At 42.8% G+C, this 20,449-nt stretch overlaps 1 protein-coding gene across 5 annotated transcripts in view; it reads right to left on the bottom strand.

Annotated features, from left to right (window-relative positions):
- Positions 1–20,038, bottom strand: part of HGSNAT (heparan-alpha-glucosaminide N-acetyltransferase) — a 60,043-nt gene extending 40,005 nt beyond the window's left edge. For 3 of the 5 annotated variants that reach the window (XM_034966037.2, XM_034966036.2, XM_034966038.2), the window contains exons 1-4: positions 19,880–20,037; positions 13,431–13,546; positions 1,471–1,607; positions 1,138–1,259 (exon numbers count right to left, since the gene is read on the bottom strand). In XM_034966037.2, the coding sequence (XP_034821928.1) occupies positions 1,138–1,259; positions 1,471–1,607; positions 13,431–13,546; positions 19,880–19,997 (493 nt within the window). In that variant the 5' untranslated portion in view covers positions 19,998–20,037. Of the gene's footprint in view, positions 1–1,137; positions 1,260–1,470; positions 1,608–13,430; positions 13,547–19,879 lie in introns of all 5 variants that reach the window. The other 2 variants (XM_034966035.3, XM_063607181.1) reach the window with 1 other exon arrangement.
- Between the last annotated feature and the right edge of the window lie 411 nt (positions 20,039–20,449).

Below are 20,449 nucleotides of genomic sequence, written 5' to 3'. Positions count from 1 at the left end.
AACTGACAATTTTAAATCACACAGTTAACATCAGGTGCCCTGATTACCTATAAAGACAAAGCATTGTTTTTGTTTTCTTTGGGAAGGCAGGCCTTGCTCATTTTAGTTTCATATGACCTCATGGTTTTTATACATTCATTATTTTTCTTCCACTACATATATTATTCTTCTTAATGCTTAAATTGTCCTACATTGGCCTTTTCATATCGGCTCCTGCGTTCTTTTGATATAACCTCATAGGCTTTAATAGCTTCCCTGTGAACAGTACTTGTTCACACCACAGGGATTTGTTACTGCCTTTCAAAAGGCAGCACATACATTGTTACCTAATAGGGAGTTCTGAATGGCAGATTTTCTTCAGTGGGGTTATTAGATAATGAATGATCCCTCCTTAACCTAAGAGGATCTCTGGACTGGCAGCAGAAGATATGCAGGAAATACTATACCCTCACTCCTAAAACAAGGAGAGATATTTGACAGTCAATTACCCTATTTCTAGTTTCTTTCCACTGCATTAACTTTTTTGGCTTATTAATGCTTCATAATTAAACTAAAAACTATGAGAATGTATTGATATATCATATAATTTTTTTTGAGACAAGGTCTGGCTCTATCACCCAGGTTGCAGTGCAGTGGTACAATCTTGGCTCATTGCAACTTCTGCCTCCCAGGTTCAAGCCATCCTCCCACCTCAGCCTCCCAAGTAGCTGGGACTACAGGCATGCATCACCAGGCCCAGCTAATTTTTGTATTTTTTGTAGAGATGGGGTTTTACCACATCACCCAGGCTCGTCTCAAACTTGTGAGCTCGGGTGATCTGCCTGCCTTGGCCTCCCAAAGTGCTGGGATTACAAGCATGAGCCACCATGCCAGGCCAATAAATAATTTTTTAATGTCACATAATTGTATTATTATATACAGATAATACAATAAACATATTTTAAATACATCATAACTAAGTAGAAATAACCTATAATTTATGTGGATTTTTTGGGGGGAGTGGTGCTCATCAATGACCTAAGATTTAGGTTTTCAATTACAGAAAGCGTCATGGACTGCTTTGCTTTACAAACAGTACTCAAAAACTGAAACCTCTGAAAATGCAAATGTGAAAATCAGCAGAGAACATATACGTACGAAGGTTACTATCAACTGGATCCTCGTTCACAGCCAGGTCACAGGCAATTTCACTAACTCCATTATGGATGTTCTTTACCAAGAGAGAATAGTTTCCAAATTCTCCAAATCTGTATTCCAACCTACAAACATTAGGTAAAATTAAGACAAGTGGTTAGATTAGAAAATAAGAAGTTGGATTTTGCTAATATCATGGAGGCAGAATAATACATGTTCCTGGGTACAGACCAGAAAAGATAAAGAAAAATACTGTAAAGAGAAAAAAAGCTAAAACCAAAATAGAAAAAGAGAAAATGCAGACTTCACTTAGATCACAACAAAGCAGGCACAAACCTACAAACTTCTTTCTCTTCCAAGGTGTCGTTCAGCTGCAGGATAGATCCGTGCTGGGTGCTGACAGAGGCAGCTGCAGCACTAGGCTTCCCTGCTTTTGGACTCTGAGGAACGTTTACCAGAACCTGAAACAAGCACTGTAAATAAAAGCACAACAGGTCAACCGCCAGAGGTTTTTCAACATCTGTTGATTGCTGGAGGACATAAATATCCAACTGGAGATCCTGACATGACTTTTCCTTCATACTTATAAAAAAACCTCTACATTTCAATAATTTAAATTTACCTATTATTTTGTACTAAAACAATGACTGGGCTGGGCGCAGTGGCTCATACCTGTAATCCCAGCACTTTGGGAGGCCAAGGCAGGCGGATCAGGAGGTCAGGAAATCAAGACCATCCTGGCCAACATGGTGAAACCCTGTCTCTACTAAAAAATACAAAAATTAGCTGGACGTGGTGGTACATGCCTGTAATCCCAGCTACTTGGGAGGCTGAGGCAGGAGAATCGCTTGAACCAGGGAGTAGGAGGTTGCAGTGAGCTGAGATCACGCCACTGCACTCCAGCCTGGCAAGAGAGCAAGACTCTGTCTCAAAACAAAATACAAAACAAAAAAAAAATCACTGTGTCAGTATGGAATTGTACAATCTTCATAGGTAAACTTCACAAATCAATAAGTAGAACATACATTAAGTCTTGCATTCTGTTGTTTTATTTAATATTAACAAGTAAGTTTCCATGATTTTATCTAATGTGCATATTTGTAACTTAATATATGTATTCTAGTCCATCAAATACTTTGAGTATTTAGGCTGGTTTCAAAGCTTTTTTAATCTATTTATTGTTTTTGCTATATAAATTATGTGTTTTAAAAGACCTACACATGAGGTTCTTATTACTTTTTTGTTTTGTTTTATTTTTGTTTTGAGACGGGGTCTCACTCTGTCACCCAGGTTGGAGTGCAGTGGCATGATCTCAGCTCACTGCAACCTTCACCTCCCAGGCTCAAGCAATTCTCCCACCTCAGCCTCCCAAGTAGCTGGGACCACAGGCACGCATCACTATGCCCAGCTAGTTTTTTGTACTTTTTGGTAGAGATGGGGTTTTGCTATGTTGCCCAGGCTTGTCTTGAACTCCTGAACTCAGGTGATGCACCTGCCTCAGCCTCTCAAAGTGCTGGGATTACAGGCATAAGCCACCATGCCTGGCCAAGGTTCTTATTCTTTTCAATTCTTTCTCTAAAGCAGATTTCTAAGGGTAAGATTACTGGATTAAAAAAATAGTCATTTTAATAGCTCCCGTTACAAATGACCAAATATTAGTTAAATAAATCAAATTAAAGCAATATATTTATTTCTCACCAGCTTTACTAGGATTTTAAAATCATTTTTTGTTCAGTTACTAGATATTTATATCACAGCATTAAGATTATATTTTAAAATGATCACAAATTAAATAATTCAATAATTTTGTTATTTTGTTTCCTATGGTGTGAAACACTGTTTACATACCAAGTTCCCTTGACATAATCTTAGAAATATGTCCTCATATACTATAATATTAAACTTTTAACCCTCTCAAATATTTCTCCATTCTAGTGCTTTCTGTTTCATCCTGCTATATTATGTTTTCAATTATAAGTTTTAAATTTTTAATATAGCCATACTAATCTGGCTTGTTGTTTCTTCTATTGCTTCATTAATTCAAAAATGTATTCTGCTGACATAGAATAGTTGAAAGGATTAAAAAAAACAGGCCCAACTGTATGCTGCCTACAAGAGACTCCCTTCAATTTTAAGAACACACAGACTCAAAGAAAAGGGATGGAAAAAGGTATTCTATGAAAATGGAAACAAAAAAGGGCAAGAGTAGCTGTACTAATACAAAAGACATAGACTTTAAGCCAAAAACTGTAAAAAGAGAAAAAGAAGGCCATTATATAAAAGGCCATATAAAATGATTAATACAGCAGGAAGATGTAACAGTTATAAATATATATGCACCCAACATTGTAACAACTAAATATATAAAGGAATTATTAATAGACCTAAAGGGAGCAAACAAGTCTAAACAAAGTTTAAAAATCAAAATCATATCAATTATCTTTTCTGACCACAATGGAATAAAACTAAAAATCAGTAACAGGAGGAACTTTGGAAACTGTACCAATGCATGAAAATTAAACAACATATTCCTGAATAACCAATGAGTCAATGAAAAAATTTTAAAAATTAGCTGGGCATGGTGGTGGGCACCTATAATCCCAGTTACGTGGGAGGCTGAGGCAGGAAAATCACTTGAACCCAGGGGGTGGAGGTTGCAGTGAGCCGAGATGACACCACTTCTCTCCAGCCTGGGCGAAAGAGTGAGACTCTGTCTCAGAAAAGAAAAAATTTAAAAGAAATTTAAAATTTTCTTGAGAAAATGTAAAAAGAAATTTAAAACTAAAAATGTTGTTTCCATATGAAAATGGAAGCACAACATTCCAAAACCTATGGAATACAGCAAAACCAGTTCTAAGAGAGAAGTTTATGGCAATAAATGCCTACATCAAAAAAGTAGGTGACTGGGCACAGTGGCTCATGCCTGTAATCCCAGCACTTTGGGAGGCCATTGTGGGCAGATCACCTGAGGTCAGGAATTCGAGACCAGCCTGGCCAACATGGTGAAACCCCATATCTACTAAAAATACAAAATTAGCCGGGCATGGTAGTGGGTGTCTATAATCCCAGCTACTCAGGAGGCTGAGATGGGAGAATCACTTGAACCCAGAAGACAGAGGCTGCAGTAAGCAGAGATGTGCCATTGCACTCCAGCCTGGGCAAAAAGAGCACAACTCCATCTCAAAAAAAGAAAAAAAAAAGGACACACATTGAGGAAAGGACAGTCTCTTCAATAAATGGTGCTGGGAAACTGGATATTTACATGTAGAAGAATGAAACTAGACCCCTATCTCTCATATCTTTCACAAACCAACTCAAAATGGATTAACAGCTTAAATGTAAGACCTGAAACTATGAAACTACTAGAAGTAAGCATCGGGGAAACATTGCATGACACTGGTGCATAGGTAACAGAAGCAAATCTAGACAAATGGGATTATACTAAAGTGAAAAAGCCTATGCACAGTGAAAGAAGCAATCCACAGAGTGAAGAAACAAGCTATAGAATGTGAGAAAATATTCACACACTACCATCTGACAGAATATATAAGGAACTCAAACACCTCAATAGCAAAAAAAAGGCTCATTTTTTAAATAGGCAATAAATCAAAATAGGTATTTCTCAAAAGACATATACAACTATTATGTATCAGGGGAAAAAAAGAAGATATAAAAATCCCAACAGGTATATGAAAAAATGCACATCACTAATAATCAGGGAAATGTAAATCAAAACCACAATAAGATATCACCTCAACTCAGTTATTTAGATTGGCTACTATCAAAAAGACAAAAAATAATGCATGCTGGCAAGGATGTGGAGAAGGGGGCACTCTTACACACTGTTGTTGGGAATATAAATTAGTACAGCCATTGTGGGAAACAATATGAAGGTTCCTAAAAATTAAAATAGAACTACCACATGATCCAACAATCCCACTACTGGGTATAGATCCAAAAGAAAGAAAATCAGTTTGTCAAATTTACAGGAAAAAAAACAAACAACCCCATCAACAAGTGGGCGAAGGATATGAACAGACACTTCTCAGAAGAAGACATTTATGCAGCCCACAAACACATGAAAAAATGCTCATCATCACTGGCCATCAGAGAAATGCAAATCAAAACCACAATGAGATACCATCTTACACCAGTTAGAATGGCGATCATTAAAAAGTCAGGAAACAACAGGTGCTGGAGAGGATGTGGAGAAATAGGAACACTTTTACACTGTTGGGGGGACTGTAAACTAGTTCAATCACTGTGGAAGTCGGTGTGGCGATTCCTCAGGGATCTAGAACTAGAAATACCATTTGACCCAGCCATCCCTTTACTGGATTACCCAAAGGAATATAAATCATGCTGCTATAAAGACACATGCACACATATGTTTATTGCGGCACTATTCACAATAGCAAAGACTTGGAACCAACCCAAATGTCCAACAATGATAGACTGGATTAAGAAAATGTGGCACATATACACCATGGAATACTAGGCAGCCATAAAAAAGGATGAGTTCATGTCCTTTGTAGGGACATGGATGAAGCTGGAAACCATCATTCTCAGCAAACTATCGCAAGGACAAAAAACCAAACACCGCGTGCTCTCACTCATAGGTGGGAATTGAACAATGAGAACACATGGACACAGGAAGGGGAACATCACACACCAGGACCTGCTGTGCGGTGGGGGGAGGGGGGAGGGATAGCATTAGGAGATATACCTAATGTTAAATGACAAGTTAATGGGTGCAGCACACCAACATGGCACATGTATACATATGTAACAAACCTGCACATTGTGCACATGTACCCTAAAACTGAAAGTATAATAATAAAAAAAAAGTAATACAAGTCTATCTTGCTACAAGAAGTTTGTGTGGCTAATAAGGAATTTCTAGCATGAAATTCTTGCCTTCAAAGCAGCCCCCTGGCCTGGATTCTACAATAAAGATCAATCTCATTTTCATCCTTCAAGAAAAAAAAAGAAAAGAAAAGAAAATCAGTTTGTCAAAGATATACTTGTACTCCCATGTTTAATACAGCACTATTCATAATAGCCAAGATATGGAATCAACCTAACTATCCATCAACCAATGAATGGACAAAGAAATGTGCAATATATTCACAGGGGAATACCATTCAGCCATAAAAAAGAATAAAATCCTCTCATTTGCAGCAACATGGATAAGCCTAATGGACACTATGTTAAGTGAAATAAGGCAGACACAGAAAGACAAATACCACATGATCTCACTCGTATGTAAAAGCTAAAAATGTGACCTCATAGAAGTAGAGAGTAAATAGAGGTTAGTAGGAAAGAGGAGATATGGAGGTTGATCAACAGGTGTAAAAGTCACAGTTACAATGGGATCAGTTCTGGTGACATATGGCACAGTAGGGTGACTATAGTTAACAATAATGTAATGTATATTGCAAAATAGATGAAGAGATGATTTTGAACCATCGTACCACAAAGAAATGACAAGTGTTTTGGTGATGGAAATGTTAACTACCCTAACTTGATCATTACCCAAAGTGTACATTGGCTGGGCACGGTGGCTCACACCTGTAATCCTAGCACTTTGGGAGGCCGAGGTGGGCGGATCACTTGAGCTCAGCAGTTCAAGATACTGTACCCCATAAATATGTACCATTATTATGTCAATTAAAAAAATAAAACTTTTTAAAAATGTATTCTGCCTTTTAAAATTTTTTTTAGTTTGTGGGTTTATTTTTTAACTTGAATCCTCTTGGAGTACTTGATACATGGTATACAGTAATTTTAAATACCTTTCCCCATGGTCTTAGTTATAATACTCTAGGTTCTTACATAAATTAGATTCTACTTCTCACACTTACATTGGTCTGTTAGTCTTCATTTCTCTTTTTTGGCTACATAAACGATTATGGCCTCACAATATATCTTATCTAATACAGCAAGTCTCCACATTGCCCAATCTCCTTTTGGGCCTTTTTTTTTTCTTTTAAGCTAGTCAAGCATGGTTGTCAGGGGAGACAATATTAAATCAGCTTAACAATAACCCACAATACTCAGACCAATTTGGGCCGTCTTTTGATCCTCTGACTCATTTACTTTTTCATATGAATTTTGAAATTATTTATGTAGACTATATAACGAATTCTATTTACATATTAATAGAAATTAAGTATATTAATTAACTTGGGAAACACTGATATTTTTCCTGTTTAGTCTTGATATCAATGGTTATTGGCTATCTCTCCATTTAACCTTTATTTTTCTCATTTAAATGTATCATTTTTAGCCAGATCTGTGGTTCACGCCTGTAATTCTAGCACTTTGGGAGGCCGAGGCAGGAGAATCACTTGAGGCCAGGAGTTCCAAACCAGTCTGAGCAACACAGCAAGACCTTGTCTCCACAAAAATTTTTAAATAAAAAATTAGCTGGGTGTCATGGTCCACGCCTATAGTCCTAGCTACTTGAGAGGCTGAAGCAGAAGGATTTCTTGAGCCCAGGAGTTTGAGAGTGCAGTGAGTCAGATCACACACCACTGCACTCCAACCTGGGCAACAGAGCAAGACCCTGCCTCAAAAATAAAAAATCATTTCTCAGCTTGTTCTTACTTCGATTCTGCTATCATTTTCTACCTTATGTATTTATTAATATTATTGCTTCTTTTTCTTTTTGTTTGGATGATTACACTGTTTGCTTTCAAAAACCTTGAGATCCCTACTGAATAGCTTTGCATTTCCCCTTTTCTTTCTTGAGATGGACTCTCGCTCTGTCACCCAGGCTGGAGTGCAATGGCATGCTCTCAGCTCACTACAACCTCCGCCTCCCAGGTTCAAGTGATTCTTCTGCCTCAGCCTCCCGAGTAACTGGTACTACAAGCGCCCACCACCATGCCCAGCTAATTTTTGTATTTTTAGTAGAGATGGCGTTTCACCATGTTGGTCAGGCTGGTCTCAAAACTCCTAACCTTCAAGTGATCTGCCCACCTGGGCCTCCCAAAGTGCTGGGATTAGACGTATGAACCACTGCATCCAGCCTCCCCTTTTCTTTCTGATTAACATAAATACCAACCTCCAAAGCTACAGGGAGGGGTGAATTGTAGCTTTGCCACCTAACAGCTAGGTAACCCAGAAAAATGTCACTTTATTTCTCTTAATTTCAGTATCGCCAGCAAATCCTCTCTCCTGGATAGAATCTCTCTACTGGAGTGTTGTAAGTTAAATGAGACAGACCTAAAACACTGAACAAGTCCTCAGGAAACAGTAGCTGCAATTTCTATTACCATCGTCTTTATTATTATGAACATTTACATGCATTTTTTTCATAGGAATTGCTTTGGCCTGATCTAAAGATTTTCAACAAAATGTTCATATTTATATTATAACCCTTATTATTTTAGTTTGTTTCTTTGTTGTGCAGAAGTATGAGGTAGAATACATAATCCCTGCTTTTTTAAATTTATCCAGTCTCTTTTGACTTAACATATGATGAGTGTTTTGTGAAACGAATATATACAGGAATTTTTTAATTATCGACTTTTTTCATTTAATTTCTGCCACACGTGTTACTTATTTCTATTGCCAGTAACACTGACACGTGGAGAGGTCTCGCTCTGCTTCAGCTTACAGACACTCAGTCACGAAACACTCCCAAGGAGCTCAGCGGCAGGTTCCGTTATTTTTCCAGCTTCACAGGGGAAGAGAAGCAGAGAGAAGGTGAGAACCATACCCAAAGTAACACAAGTGACAGAGGTGGGATTCAAACCAGACACTTGGACTGCAGAATCCAAGCTCTTAACCACCTCACTCCCTGACATTATTCAGCTCAGTTCACCAGCTCTATGACGAAACCTTCAAAATGTTTGCCCTGGTAAGAGTATCTTATCATTTGTCTCTACTACGACTTTGTTTTGTATTATTAGCTGCTACCATTATTTTCGATGTGCTTTGGGGACCCACATAAATTTGGTGCCTTTTTATTTAGGGTGTTCATATTTTAGCATTAGTATTTACTATTTATGCAAATGCTTAACTAGCCCCCTTTATTCTAATATCTACTTCATCAAAAAGTATAAGTTTTCATTGTATTCTTTATGAGTGCAATAATATATTTTAGTTTTTAATACTTTATTTACTAATGTATGTATATATAGCTCTTCTCTTTCCAAAAGCAATTTTATTTTATTTATTTATTTATTTATTTATTTATTTATTTTGAAACGGAGTCTCGCTCTGTCACCCAGGCTGGAGTGCAGGGGCGCAATCTTGGCTCTTTGCAAGCTCCGCCTCCCGGGTTCACGCCATTCTCCTGCCTCAGCCTCCCGAGTAGCTGGGACTACAGGAGCCCACCACCATGCCTGGCTAATTTTTTGTATTTTTTAGTAGAGACAGGGTTTCACCGTGTTGGCCAGGATGGTCTCGATCTCCTGACCTTGTGATCCGCCCACCTCGGCCTCCCAGAGTGCTGGGATTACAGGTGTGAGCCACTGCGCCTGGCCTCCAAAAGCAATTTTAAATACTCACAATATCTTTTCTTTTTTATGTATTTTCCACATTGTATAGTCTTGTTTTTGTTTTGTTTTGTTTTGTTTTGTTTTGAAAGAGATGAGGACTTACTTTGTCCTCATCTGCTCTCAAACTCCAGCTGGTCTCAAACTCCTACCTCAAGTGATCCTCTCACCTTGGCCTCCCAAAGTGCTGGGATTACAGGTGTGAACTACCTCGCAGGGCTCAGTCTTCTTTTTTTAGCAATATTTTAAAGATACAGAAACATTAACTGTTTACCATACTGAGAACATCTTACTTATAAAAAACTAAATGTTGGCTAGGCGCGGTGGCTCACGTCGGTAATCCCAGCACTCTGGGAGGCTGAGGCGGGCGGATCACAAGGTCAGGAGTTCAGGACCAGCGTGGCCAAAATGGTGAAACCCTGTCTCTACTAAAAATACAAAATTACTGGGTGCGGTGGCGGGCGCCTGTAGTCCCAACTACTCGGGAGGCTGAGGCAGGAGAATCGCTTGAACCCAGGAGGTGGAGGTTGTGGTGAGCTGAGATCGTGCCACTGCACTCCAGCCTGGGCGACAGAGCAAGACTCCGTCTTAAAATAAATAAATAAATAAAATAAAAGGTCTTTCTACTTTAAGGAAGTGAGATAAAGAGGGAAACAGAACAGGAAATTCTTCAACTCAGCTAGTAACTGATCTCTTGGGCATACCTTCACCTTAAATATCTTAAAGATATCCTTCCATCAGCCCCAGATTTTTATTATCTGGTTTACTAAATGTATGAAGTTATTATAATTTGCATTTTTTGCATACTTGTGTCTCCTATAATCTACATCTGCTTAAAATTTAAAAAAAAAAATTTTTTTTTTGAGACAGAGTCTTGCTCTGTTGCCCAGGCTGGAGTACAGTGGCCCGATCTCGGCTCACTGCAAGCTCCGCCTCCCGGGTTCACGCCATTCTCCTGCCTCAGCCTCCTGAGTAGCTGGGACTGCAGGCGCCCACCACCATGCCTGGCTAACTTTTCGTATTTTTTCAGTAGAGACGGGGTTTCACGGTGCTAGCCAGGATGGTCTCGATCTCCTGACTTCATGATCCGCCCGCCTCGGCCTCCCAAAGTGCTGGGATTATAGGCGTGAGCCACCGCGCCCGGCCTAAAATTTTAAAAATTATCATTAAAGTTCAAAATTTAAAACAGTTTATGTCTAGACATAATTTTATTAGTCTCTAGTTAAAAGAGTCATAAGTGTCTTTCCAGTTTCCAGGGTAAAATCTTTTTTGCAATAATGGGATATTTTCTACTACTATGATTAAATACAAACCCTGTGTCACTTCTTTATACATTTTCCTGACATAATTATCTCCATGCTCTTTTAAATAAATCGGCATTTTTTTTCTTAAAACAGTCTCGTGTAGTTAATTCTTTTATTTATGTATTTATTTATTTTTTGAGACAGAGTCTCGCTCTGATGCCCAGGCTGGAGTGCAGTGGCTCGATCTCAGCTCACTGCCACCTCTGCCTCCCGGGGTTAAACGATTCTCCTGCTTCAGCCTCCCAAGTAGCTGGGATTACAGGCACACACCACTGTGCGCAGCTAATTTTTGTATTTTTAGTAGAGTCGGGGTTTCACCATGCTGGCCAGGCTGGTCTCAAACTCCTGACCTCATGATCTGCCCACTAGGCCGCCCAAAGTGCTAGGATTATAAGAGTGAGCCACCGTGCACGGCCTGTCTTCCTGTTTTTTAATTCTTTCTTTTTTTTTTTTTTTTCTTGAGATGGAGTTTCGCTCTTGTTGCCCAGGTTAGAGTGCAATGGCGCGATCTCGGCTCACTGCAACCTCCGCCTCCACCCGGGTTCAAGCGATTCTCCAGCCTCAGCCTCCCAAGTAGCTGTGATTACAGGCACCTGCTACCATGCCCGGGTAATTTTTTGTATTTTTTAATAGAGATGGGGTTTCACCATGTTGGCCAGGCTGATCTCTAACTCCAGACCTCAGGTGATCCACCCTCCTTGGCCTCCCAAAGTGCTGGGATTACAGGTGTGAGCCACCATGCCTGGCCTCTTTTTTAATTCTTTAATTTGTCCACAGCATCACTGTTGTATGCCAATGATCCTACTTGTTTTATTCTAATAATGGTCTTACTTGCCCTACACCTAACACCTTGACGACAGTCTTTTTCCCCCCTCAACTTGTTTTTCTGTGGATTTTAGACCCTTATTAAGTCTTTTTAGAAGACATTTTGCCCATTCACTGAATTATCTGATTCCCGTCACTTTTTAATTTCAGTTATGGTTGATTATTTTCAAGATTCTTTTAGGTTCTTTTTTTAGGCCGATAAATTTTTTCTTTTTCTTAAGCTACTTTTTCTGAATATAATAGATTTTTTTCTTGTTTCATATTACTTTTCAGACCTTTCAGTAGGTTTATTCAAATAGAGAAGGTAATCATCTATTGCTCCATCATCTTTTCAGCTGGTGCCCATACTGGAGATTTTAAGTTTGTTTTTTAAAGCATTTTTATAGTAAACAGTCACTTAATATAAATTAAAATTCAACCTCTGATGGTAGGTATAACGAAGCTCTCAATTTGGCAATAAAAATTTTTTTTTTATTTTTTTGAGACAGAGTTTCGCTTTTGTTGCCCAGGCTGGAGAGCAATGGCGCAATCTCGGCTCACTGCAACCTCCACCTCCTGGGTTCAAGCGATTCTCCTGCCTCAGCCTCCCAAGTAGCTGGGATTACAAGTCATGTGCCACCATGCCCGGTAATTTTGTATTTTTAGTAGAGACAGGGTTTCTCCATGTTGGTCAGGCTGGTCTCGAACTCCTGACCTCAGGTGATCCCCCTACCTCGGTCTCCCAAAGTGCTGAGAGTACAGGCGTGAGCCACTGTGCCTGGCAAAAACATTTTATCATTTCAATTTTTATTTTAGATTCAGGGGCACATGTGCAGGTTTGTTACATGGGTATACTGTATGATGCTGAAGTTTGGGGCATGAATGATCCTGTCTCCCAGGTGGTAAGCACAGTACCTAGTAGGTAATTTTTCAGCCCTATAGGTACTACTCGGCTCTAGTACCCAAGTTTTTCAGTACTGCTTGGGTACTGCAGCCCAAATAGTCCCTAGTGTCTCCTGTTCCCACCTTTATGTTCATGAGTACCCAATGCTTAGCTCCACTTAGAAGTGAGAACATGCAGTATTTGGCTTTCTATTCCTGTGTTAATTTACTTAGGATATTGGCCTCCAACTGCATCCATGTTGCTGCAAAGGACATGATTTCATTCTTTTTTTATGGTTGCATAGTAGAATATTTTATTTTACATGAAAGAATAGCCTTGTCCTTAAAAAGCAACAAGGTCTAGAATAGGAGTAAAACCTTCAGAGAAAATGCATTTGTTATCATCAGGGAGGCAGGGCCCTGGAATAACTGCCATTCCCTCAACTTGCACCACTCTGCTGGCCCCTGGAGAATACCCTGGTGTCTCACTCCTTCCTTCTCTGGTCCAGCAAGAGGGTTATGCACTAGAGAGGAGGAAAATAAAACATAGTCTATCAAGGTTGTTCATCCCTGAGAACTGGCTTTTTAAAGGATGAGTAGATGAAAAGATAAAAATAGATGCTGTGCATTCCTAGGCATCCTCCCCTGACTGTATTTCTTCCGACTCTTTATATAGCTTCTTTGTTTCCTTAGCTGCAAAACTGAAATTAACTTGTGAAGGGCTTTAGACATGAGAGCATTAAGGATCATATCAAACAAGCCCCAAAGCAAACAGAACTGAGTGTGAACTGATACATACATGATAACAGCATTCAGATTTCCAGTAGACGGTCAAGTTGGTCCAGAGAAGTTCATTATGGATGAGTAGCAAAGCCTGATCCATCTTCAGCTCTGCATGTCTTTTTTTGTCTAAGTCTGGTAGAAATTAGGAAAAGTTAAAAAAAAAAAAAAGGCACCCGAAAGATGTGTTAGAGACAAAGTACATTCGTGTGAACAGTTGCTTCCAGTAGTGCTTCTCAAAAGCTTACACTCTGGGATTTCTGGGATCTCTCACACATTACTTTGTGCATGTGCACACACACGCATGCATGCATGTGCACGTGCACACACACAGGTCTCCTTTTGCACAGATGTCTCTACTACAAGAGGATTCAGTCAACACCACTCAAATCTAGTGCATCAAAGGATCGTGTAAGGAACTTATATTCATCGAGTGCTAAGATGTGACATGTACTGAATTTAGTAGTTTCCCTATAATAATGACAATCTTATGAGCTAGGTATTTTCCCCACTTTACAGATGAATAAATTAAGCCTCTCAAGAATTAGATAACTGCCTGTGACCACGGTTTTTCAATGAAATAATTGATATGAACCCAATTTGTATTACTCTAAAGTTCAAGCTTTCTCCCCTACCATGTTACTCAGCTGCGATTGTAGCCAGGCAGCTTGTTAGAAATGCAGAACCTGCTTGAGTCAGACAGGTTAGTGAGGCCCAGGGGCGGGGTGCACGTGTCTTGAAAGTTTGAGAAGTGCTGCTTTCTATCACTTTGTTTTGGAGTTTGGAATATCCTAATTTCCATGGCAGATCGGAGAGGGGTAAGCAGACAGTTTTAAGACAAGCCTCAGTCTGAAGGGCAGAGAAACTCACTGCTCCTGGATTGGGAGCAGTGAATCCTGGATTGGGAGCATGCCCCAATCCAGAAACTCACACAGCTCACCAGTTCACTAGATGATGTGCTGAGGATGACAGAAAGATGACGCACATTCTAAAATCACGTGTGCCAATTTGGTAGGAAAAATAAAGTGAACTGCTCTTGTCTAAAAGTCAAAGCAAAGTGGTTCATTTCAACCAACTGGGCCATTTATATGATATTATATAAAAGAGAAGTTAATTTATCCTCTGAGTAAATTTACCCAAAAGAAAAAAATGGGGAACTACTTAATAACACAATGAGGAAGGTAAGAACTCGGTCTCTATTTTGTAATGGGAAAGCTTCCTCTGGGCTCCCTAGTCACTCATTTGAATGGCAGAATCATGAATTCTTCACGTGGCCAGCTCAATCCCTCTTTCTTTCTTTTTTTTTTTTAAATGGAGTCTTGCTCTGTCACCCAGGCTGGAGTGCAGTGGCGCGATCTCGGCTCACTGCAACCTCTACCACTCGGGTTCAAGCCATTCTCCTGCCTCAGCCTCCTGAGTAGCTGGGACTACAGGCACGCACCACCAAACCCAGCTAATTTTTGTATTTTTAGTAGTGACGGGGTTTCACCACATTGGCCAGGATGGTCTCGATCTCTTGACCTCGTGATCTGCCTGCCTCAGCCTCCCAAAGTGCTGGGATTATAGGCATGAGCCACTGTGCCGGGCCTCAATCCCTCATTTTTAAGTTTATCTTACTTTACCCTTATTTAGCTCTCAGTGAAGACAAGCCCTGCAGTATAAAACTCTTAATCCACTACAGCTGGCTTTTCCTTGGTGATGAAGGGGTAGAGATTGAGCCATGGGGATGGTTTAGGTTAAAGAATGCTTTTTTTTGGCCATCATGAGGATCTAACAACAGAGTAGAAGGAAGGATGCCCTAGGTCAGCACGCAGGGTGGTGGCAGGGCTTTCATCTTCCTTACCCAAGCCTCTCTTTTCACTTTTCTAGAAGTTCGGAAGTTGTTATATGATGAAATAGCCTCCTCTAACGTTTATTTCTGGGTGCCAAGGGAGGCCCATTCCTCTAACATTCTGATAATTCTTCTCAAAGGCCTATGATCTAAACAGTTCACCATGGCATCCACTTAGCTGTGAGGCTGCATACACAGTCTCCACCTCTGAAATCTGAACTTCATTTACCAGTGGTGCTGTTTGAACTTCATAATGCCAGCACTTCCTGAACACTTACTGTGTGCCTGGCTTGTGCTCCTGAGTGCCTTATATCACAAGGAAACGGCAAAATCAGGGGACTGGTATAAGTGGTGAAGCTGGGCTTGAATCTAAGCTTTGTCTTCAGAGCCAGTACCCCTAACCTCTCTTTCTGTAAAACATTACTTTTCAAAGAATGAAGTTGTAGCCAAATCTTGAAATTTTTCATTTACCCTAAGTGAGAACAAATAAAGCTTTCAGCAAAATAATAATAATAATAATAATAATCCACTATAGCTTTTGGTTCTCTAGGCCAAAGAAAGCTTTCACAATCATTTTTTCTGTTCTTTGGTCTCCTGGAAAGCTTTCAGTGGAAGCGATGTTTGGGACCTGCAGTATGACACAGTGGGATAAATTCAAGTTAAACTTGAATCTGAACCCCAACCTGCCTCAGTTTCCTCACCAATAAATTAAGGGTCATAAGAGTATGTGCCTCATGAAACCGCTGGGAAAGCTAAACTTGACCATCTACAAAGTGGCTGGCACAGAAACAAGTGCTCAACACATAGACATTACAGTGATCCAGGCCACATCCAACCAATGCAGAGACCAACAGAGCCTCTTCAGGATCGGGAACATCCAGTTAAAATTTTTTTTTTTTTTTTTTTTTTTTTGAGACAGAGTCTCGCTCTGTCTCCCAGGCTGGAGTGCAGTGGCAAGATCTCGGCCCACTGCAGCCTCAACCTCCTGAGTTCAAGCAATCCTCCCACCTCAGCCTCCCAAGTAGCTGGGACTACAGGGGCATGCCAGCACATCCAGCTAATTTTTTTTTGTCTTTTTTTGTAGACACAGGGTTTCACCATGTTACCTAGGCTGGTCTCAACCTCCTGGGGTCAAGTGATCTGCCCACCTCGACCTCCCAAAAGTGCTAGGACTACAGGCGTGAGCCACCACACCGGGCCCAAGAGTAAAATCTTTAACCAAAAACAGGCTTTTGAATAGCTTCTGATATGCATTACAAAATTTCTCTCCAATTCAGTTGTGCTGATTTCTAATGACAACTGTGATGGTTGAGATCTCCCAGGTAATACAAAGAACCACACTTACCAAAGAACCACCAGGCCCCAAGAGCCCTATGAAATAGCTCCTGGTGGGCCAGGCACGGTGGCTCACACCTGTAATCCCAGCAGTTTGGGAGGCCAAGGAGGGTGGATCATGAGGTCAGGGGATCGAGACCATCCTGGCTAACACGGTGAAACCCCATCTCTACTAAAAAATACAAAAAAAAAAAAAAATTAGCCAGGCGTGATGGTGGGTGCCTATAGTCCCAGCTACTCGGGAGGCTGAGTCAGGAGAATGGTGTGAACCCAGGAGGCGGAGCTTGCAGTGAACTGAGTTCGCACCACTGCACTCCAGCCTGGGCGACAGAGCGAGACTCTGTCTCAAAAAAAAAAAAAAAAAAAAAGAAAGAAAGAAATAGCTCCTGGTGTCTCCATTTTGGGATGAGGCATCTGAGGCCTGAAGAGGTCAAGCAGCTTGCCCAAAGTCACCTACTAGCAGCCAGGATTTAAGCTGAGGTCAGTCTAACTGTGCACATAACGGCTAACCAGTCTCCTGAGCCTCAACAGATCCCTCCCTATAAGCCCAGCCAGATTAGCCTTTCCATGTTTCCCTCATTTGTTAGCCAGGTGGATAGAAAATGGCACGTCCTAATTATTTTAGTTTTGAATTTGTGATTAACAAGTTTGAACATGTTTTCCAAATGTTTACCATCAGTATGTGACTTTCATATTAATTCTTGAATTATTTATTTATTTAACCACCTTTATTTAATCCCTGACACCTTCTGAGGTATTTGCATTAACTTCTCTACATTAAAGACAAAAATATTAAATCCTTTGTCAATTTGTCATCATTGTTTTAAAATAGTTTTTCATTTCCCTTCTTCAGTTTTAATGGCTTCCATTTTCACATTTCTAGTCACTCTCTGTAGACTTTTTCCTACACTTGATCATACCCAAGAGACCATGAAGCCATGAGCTTTTCCTTCGTAATTTCTCCACACATCATCATCCCTTCGTAGATGGAATAAGTACTGTGTGTACTCATGTTTCTCTAAGCCTTTGGTGGTGGGCGGAATAAGGTACTTGTTTTATACTTAGATTATCCACACGAATTTTAGGCTGAAAGCTCTTCATTGTCATTGTTACTAACTATGCTATTTGGGAATGTGCAGAGGGGCTCAGTCTTCATTGAATGTCAAAATTACCTGAGGAAGCTCTAAAAAAAATACAAAAGTTACCAATGCCCTGGCCCCATTCCAGACCAATTAAATCAGAATCTCTACCCAATCAGCATGATTTTTTTAATTTCCCACAAAAAACAACGAACCTCCCAAAGGGATTCGAGTGTGCAGCCAAGGGTGAAGACCACAGCTAGGGAACCACAGTTAGAGACTGTCAGAGTAACGCCAGCGGATTTGGACACCTTTTTTTTTCACTTTGCATTATTTGAATGTGGTTTTTAAAAATAATAATAACAGTCTGTATCACTTACAGACACGACCAAACGACCCAATTACTAAGCCATCAAATAAGTCATCAAATATGACCTCGAAACTGAGCTTGATGTTCAGCTTCAAGAAAAAGCTGTCACCTTCCCACACAGCAGCTGACCTAAGAAATTCCAGGGCAATACCCCCAGAGCGTTACAGACAAAAGAACAATTAATTCCTTCTCTCTCCTCTGGTCTACCTCGTCTTGGTGGGCAAATTACCAAATAAAGTCACCTTCCAATGGTGCGGGGATAAATGTGCTGCTTGTGTATTACACCTTTATTTCCTTTCCAAATATTTAATTTCTGGTCTAGCTCTCTGCTCGTGAGTTATCTTTGCTGGGCATATTTTTAAAGACATAGTCTACTTTTTTTTTTTTTTCAAGTAAATGCTGAATTTTCAAAAAGAAGGAAGATGATGACGTTTTTAGTAGGAAAGCTGTGCGGCCCAAACATGGGCTCCAGGTGACAGGGAAAGCCTTGCGGTCCCAACGCGGCTTCCCCTCACTACGTGTGATTACTATTTACAAACCACCTCTCTCTAAAAGTAAGTGCCCTTTGATAAGCTAATACTGGTGCTAAAATGCAAAGAGGGTTCGGCGGGATCAGACCCTGACAAACTGTGATCAGGCAGATTACATAACCTCCCCGGGGTCCTTGCAATTTTAAAGGAGGGGAGCGCAGGAGATCCAGGTTGGGTGGATCAAGGATCGCACAAAATGTAATCCTCTGAGCCGCTTTTCCAAAATTCACAACGCCTTTCTCCTCCAGCTTCTGCTTGGAGAGGAGGGGTCGTTAGAACTCCATACACAGACACTAAAACTTCGTATTCTGACCAAGAAAAGGGCGCGAGAGGGGAAAGAAAGACAGGTGACTCCCACCGTCCCTCCTACCCAAAGGGGTTTGCGATGCTTGCCCGACCCCTCTGGGAGGGGCGTGTGCGAAGGACCTAGGGCCTGGGGCTCCCCGGTGCAGGGGTCTAGATGGAGACCTGGAATCTGTATTTGTCACCGTTTTCCCCAGCGAGTTCGGAGAGCAAGCCAGTTGTGCAATCACGGTATGAGCTGAGCGCCTCTTAAGCCAGCGCACCGGACAAACGCCCGGGTTACGGGGCCCGGGGCCCGGGGCAAAAGCGCCCAGCCCGGCCCCTCCCAGGCGGCGGCGGCGGCGGCTTCCCCGTCACCCTGGAGGGAAAACGCGCCGAGGGGAGACGCGCGGAGGGCTCGCCCGGGACCGGGCTGCAGGCCGCGCCCCCACCGCCTTCTCCGCGGTTCCTCACCCGCCGCACATCTACGCAGGTTCAACCCCAGCGCGGGGCGAACGCGCGTCCCGGCCCCAGGCTTCCCACCCGCTGAAGCCAATGGGTCGCACGGCTCCGGCGCCACGTCCTCGGGGGCGAGGCCCTCAGGGAAGGGACCCTGCTCTAAGTCCCTCCGAACAGTGGACTGGGTGCAGGGGGAGTCCGAGCCCCCCTGATCCTCGGCTGGCCCGCCTCCTGGCTGCCAGTTTGTGGGGTCCCGGCGTCCCGATCCGAGGCCTCTGTTTAGACGGAAGGCGCCAGGACGCAGGCTCCGCTGGGGTGGGCGCCGCCTGGGCGCCCAGGTTCCACTCCGCCGCGGTCCGCACCGCCCCCTCCCCCGCCTACGCGGGGCCCGGCCGCAGCACCCCGAAGTCCGGCCTCCGGTCTGGGGCGCGGGACCGCGAAGTCGCAGCAACAGCCCAGGCCACGGGGGCGGTTCCGGCCCGGCCTAGCGCTCGGCGCCGCGCACGGAGATAGGGGCGGCGCCGCGGGGAGGAGACGCTGCGCTCGGAGCCGGCCGGGCGGCGGTAGGAGGTGTGCACTCACCTCGTGGCGGCGCGGCCTGGGCATCGCGCCCCGAAGAGCCGCCGGGGGCCAGCAGCGCGGCGCTCAGCACGGACGCGGCCAGCAGCAGCGCGGCCAGCGCCCTGCCCGCCCCGCTCATGCCCGCCGCCCGCTCGGCCGCCCCTGCCTGCCCGCCGCGCCCCGCCCTGCGCTGCTCCGCCGCGGACGCCCGCGCGCCCGTCATCGCCCCCTCCGCTGCCGTCACCGCCGCCTGAGTCACCGCGGGAGGCGGAGGCGCCCGGGAGCCGCGGGCGGGGGAACCCAGGGGCTGGGCCGGGCCATGCTAGGCCCTGCCTTGGGGGAGCTAGCCAGGAAAGAAGCCGAGGCTCTGCGCCCCTGCGTTGGGAGTGTTTGTCTTCGGGAGGAGAAACAGCCGGAAGAGAGGCCCCTGCAGGCCAGGAGCCTTCCTCCCCCGCCCCACCTTCTCCAGCCGCATTCTGCCAAACTCCCGCGCCCGCCGGCCACCCTCCGCACGGGTGTCAGAGCCCTCGGTCCCTGTTTTGGAAAATGCCTCAATAAGCAAGACTGCAGAGTCCCTGCCCCCAAGGCGTT

The sequence above is a fragment of the Pan paniscus genome, chromosome 7, assembly GCF_029289425.2.
Source record: "Pan paniscus chromosome 7, NHGRI_mPanPan1-v2.0_pri, whole genome shotgun sequence".
Taxonomy (NCBI): Eukaryota; Metazoa; Chordata; class Mammalia; order Primates; family Hominidae; genus Pan; species Pan paniscus.
Note: the sequence above shows the minus strand (reverse complement) of the source record. Positions and strands in the feature narration are given on the sequence as shown.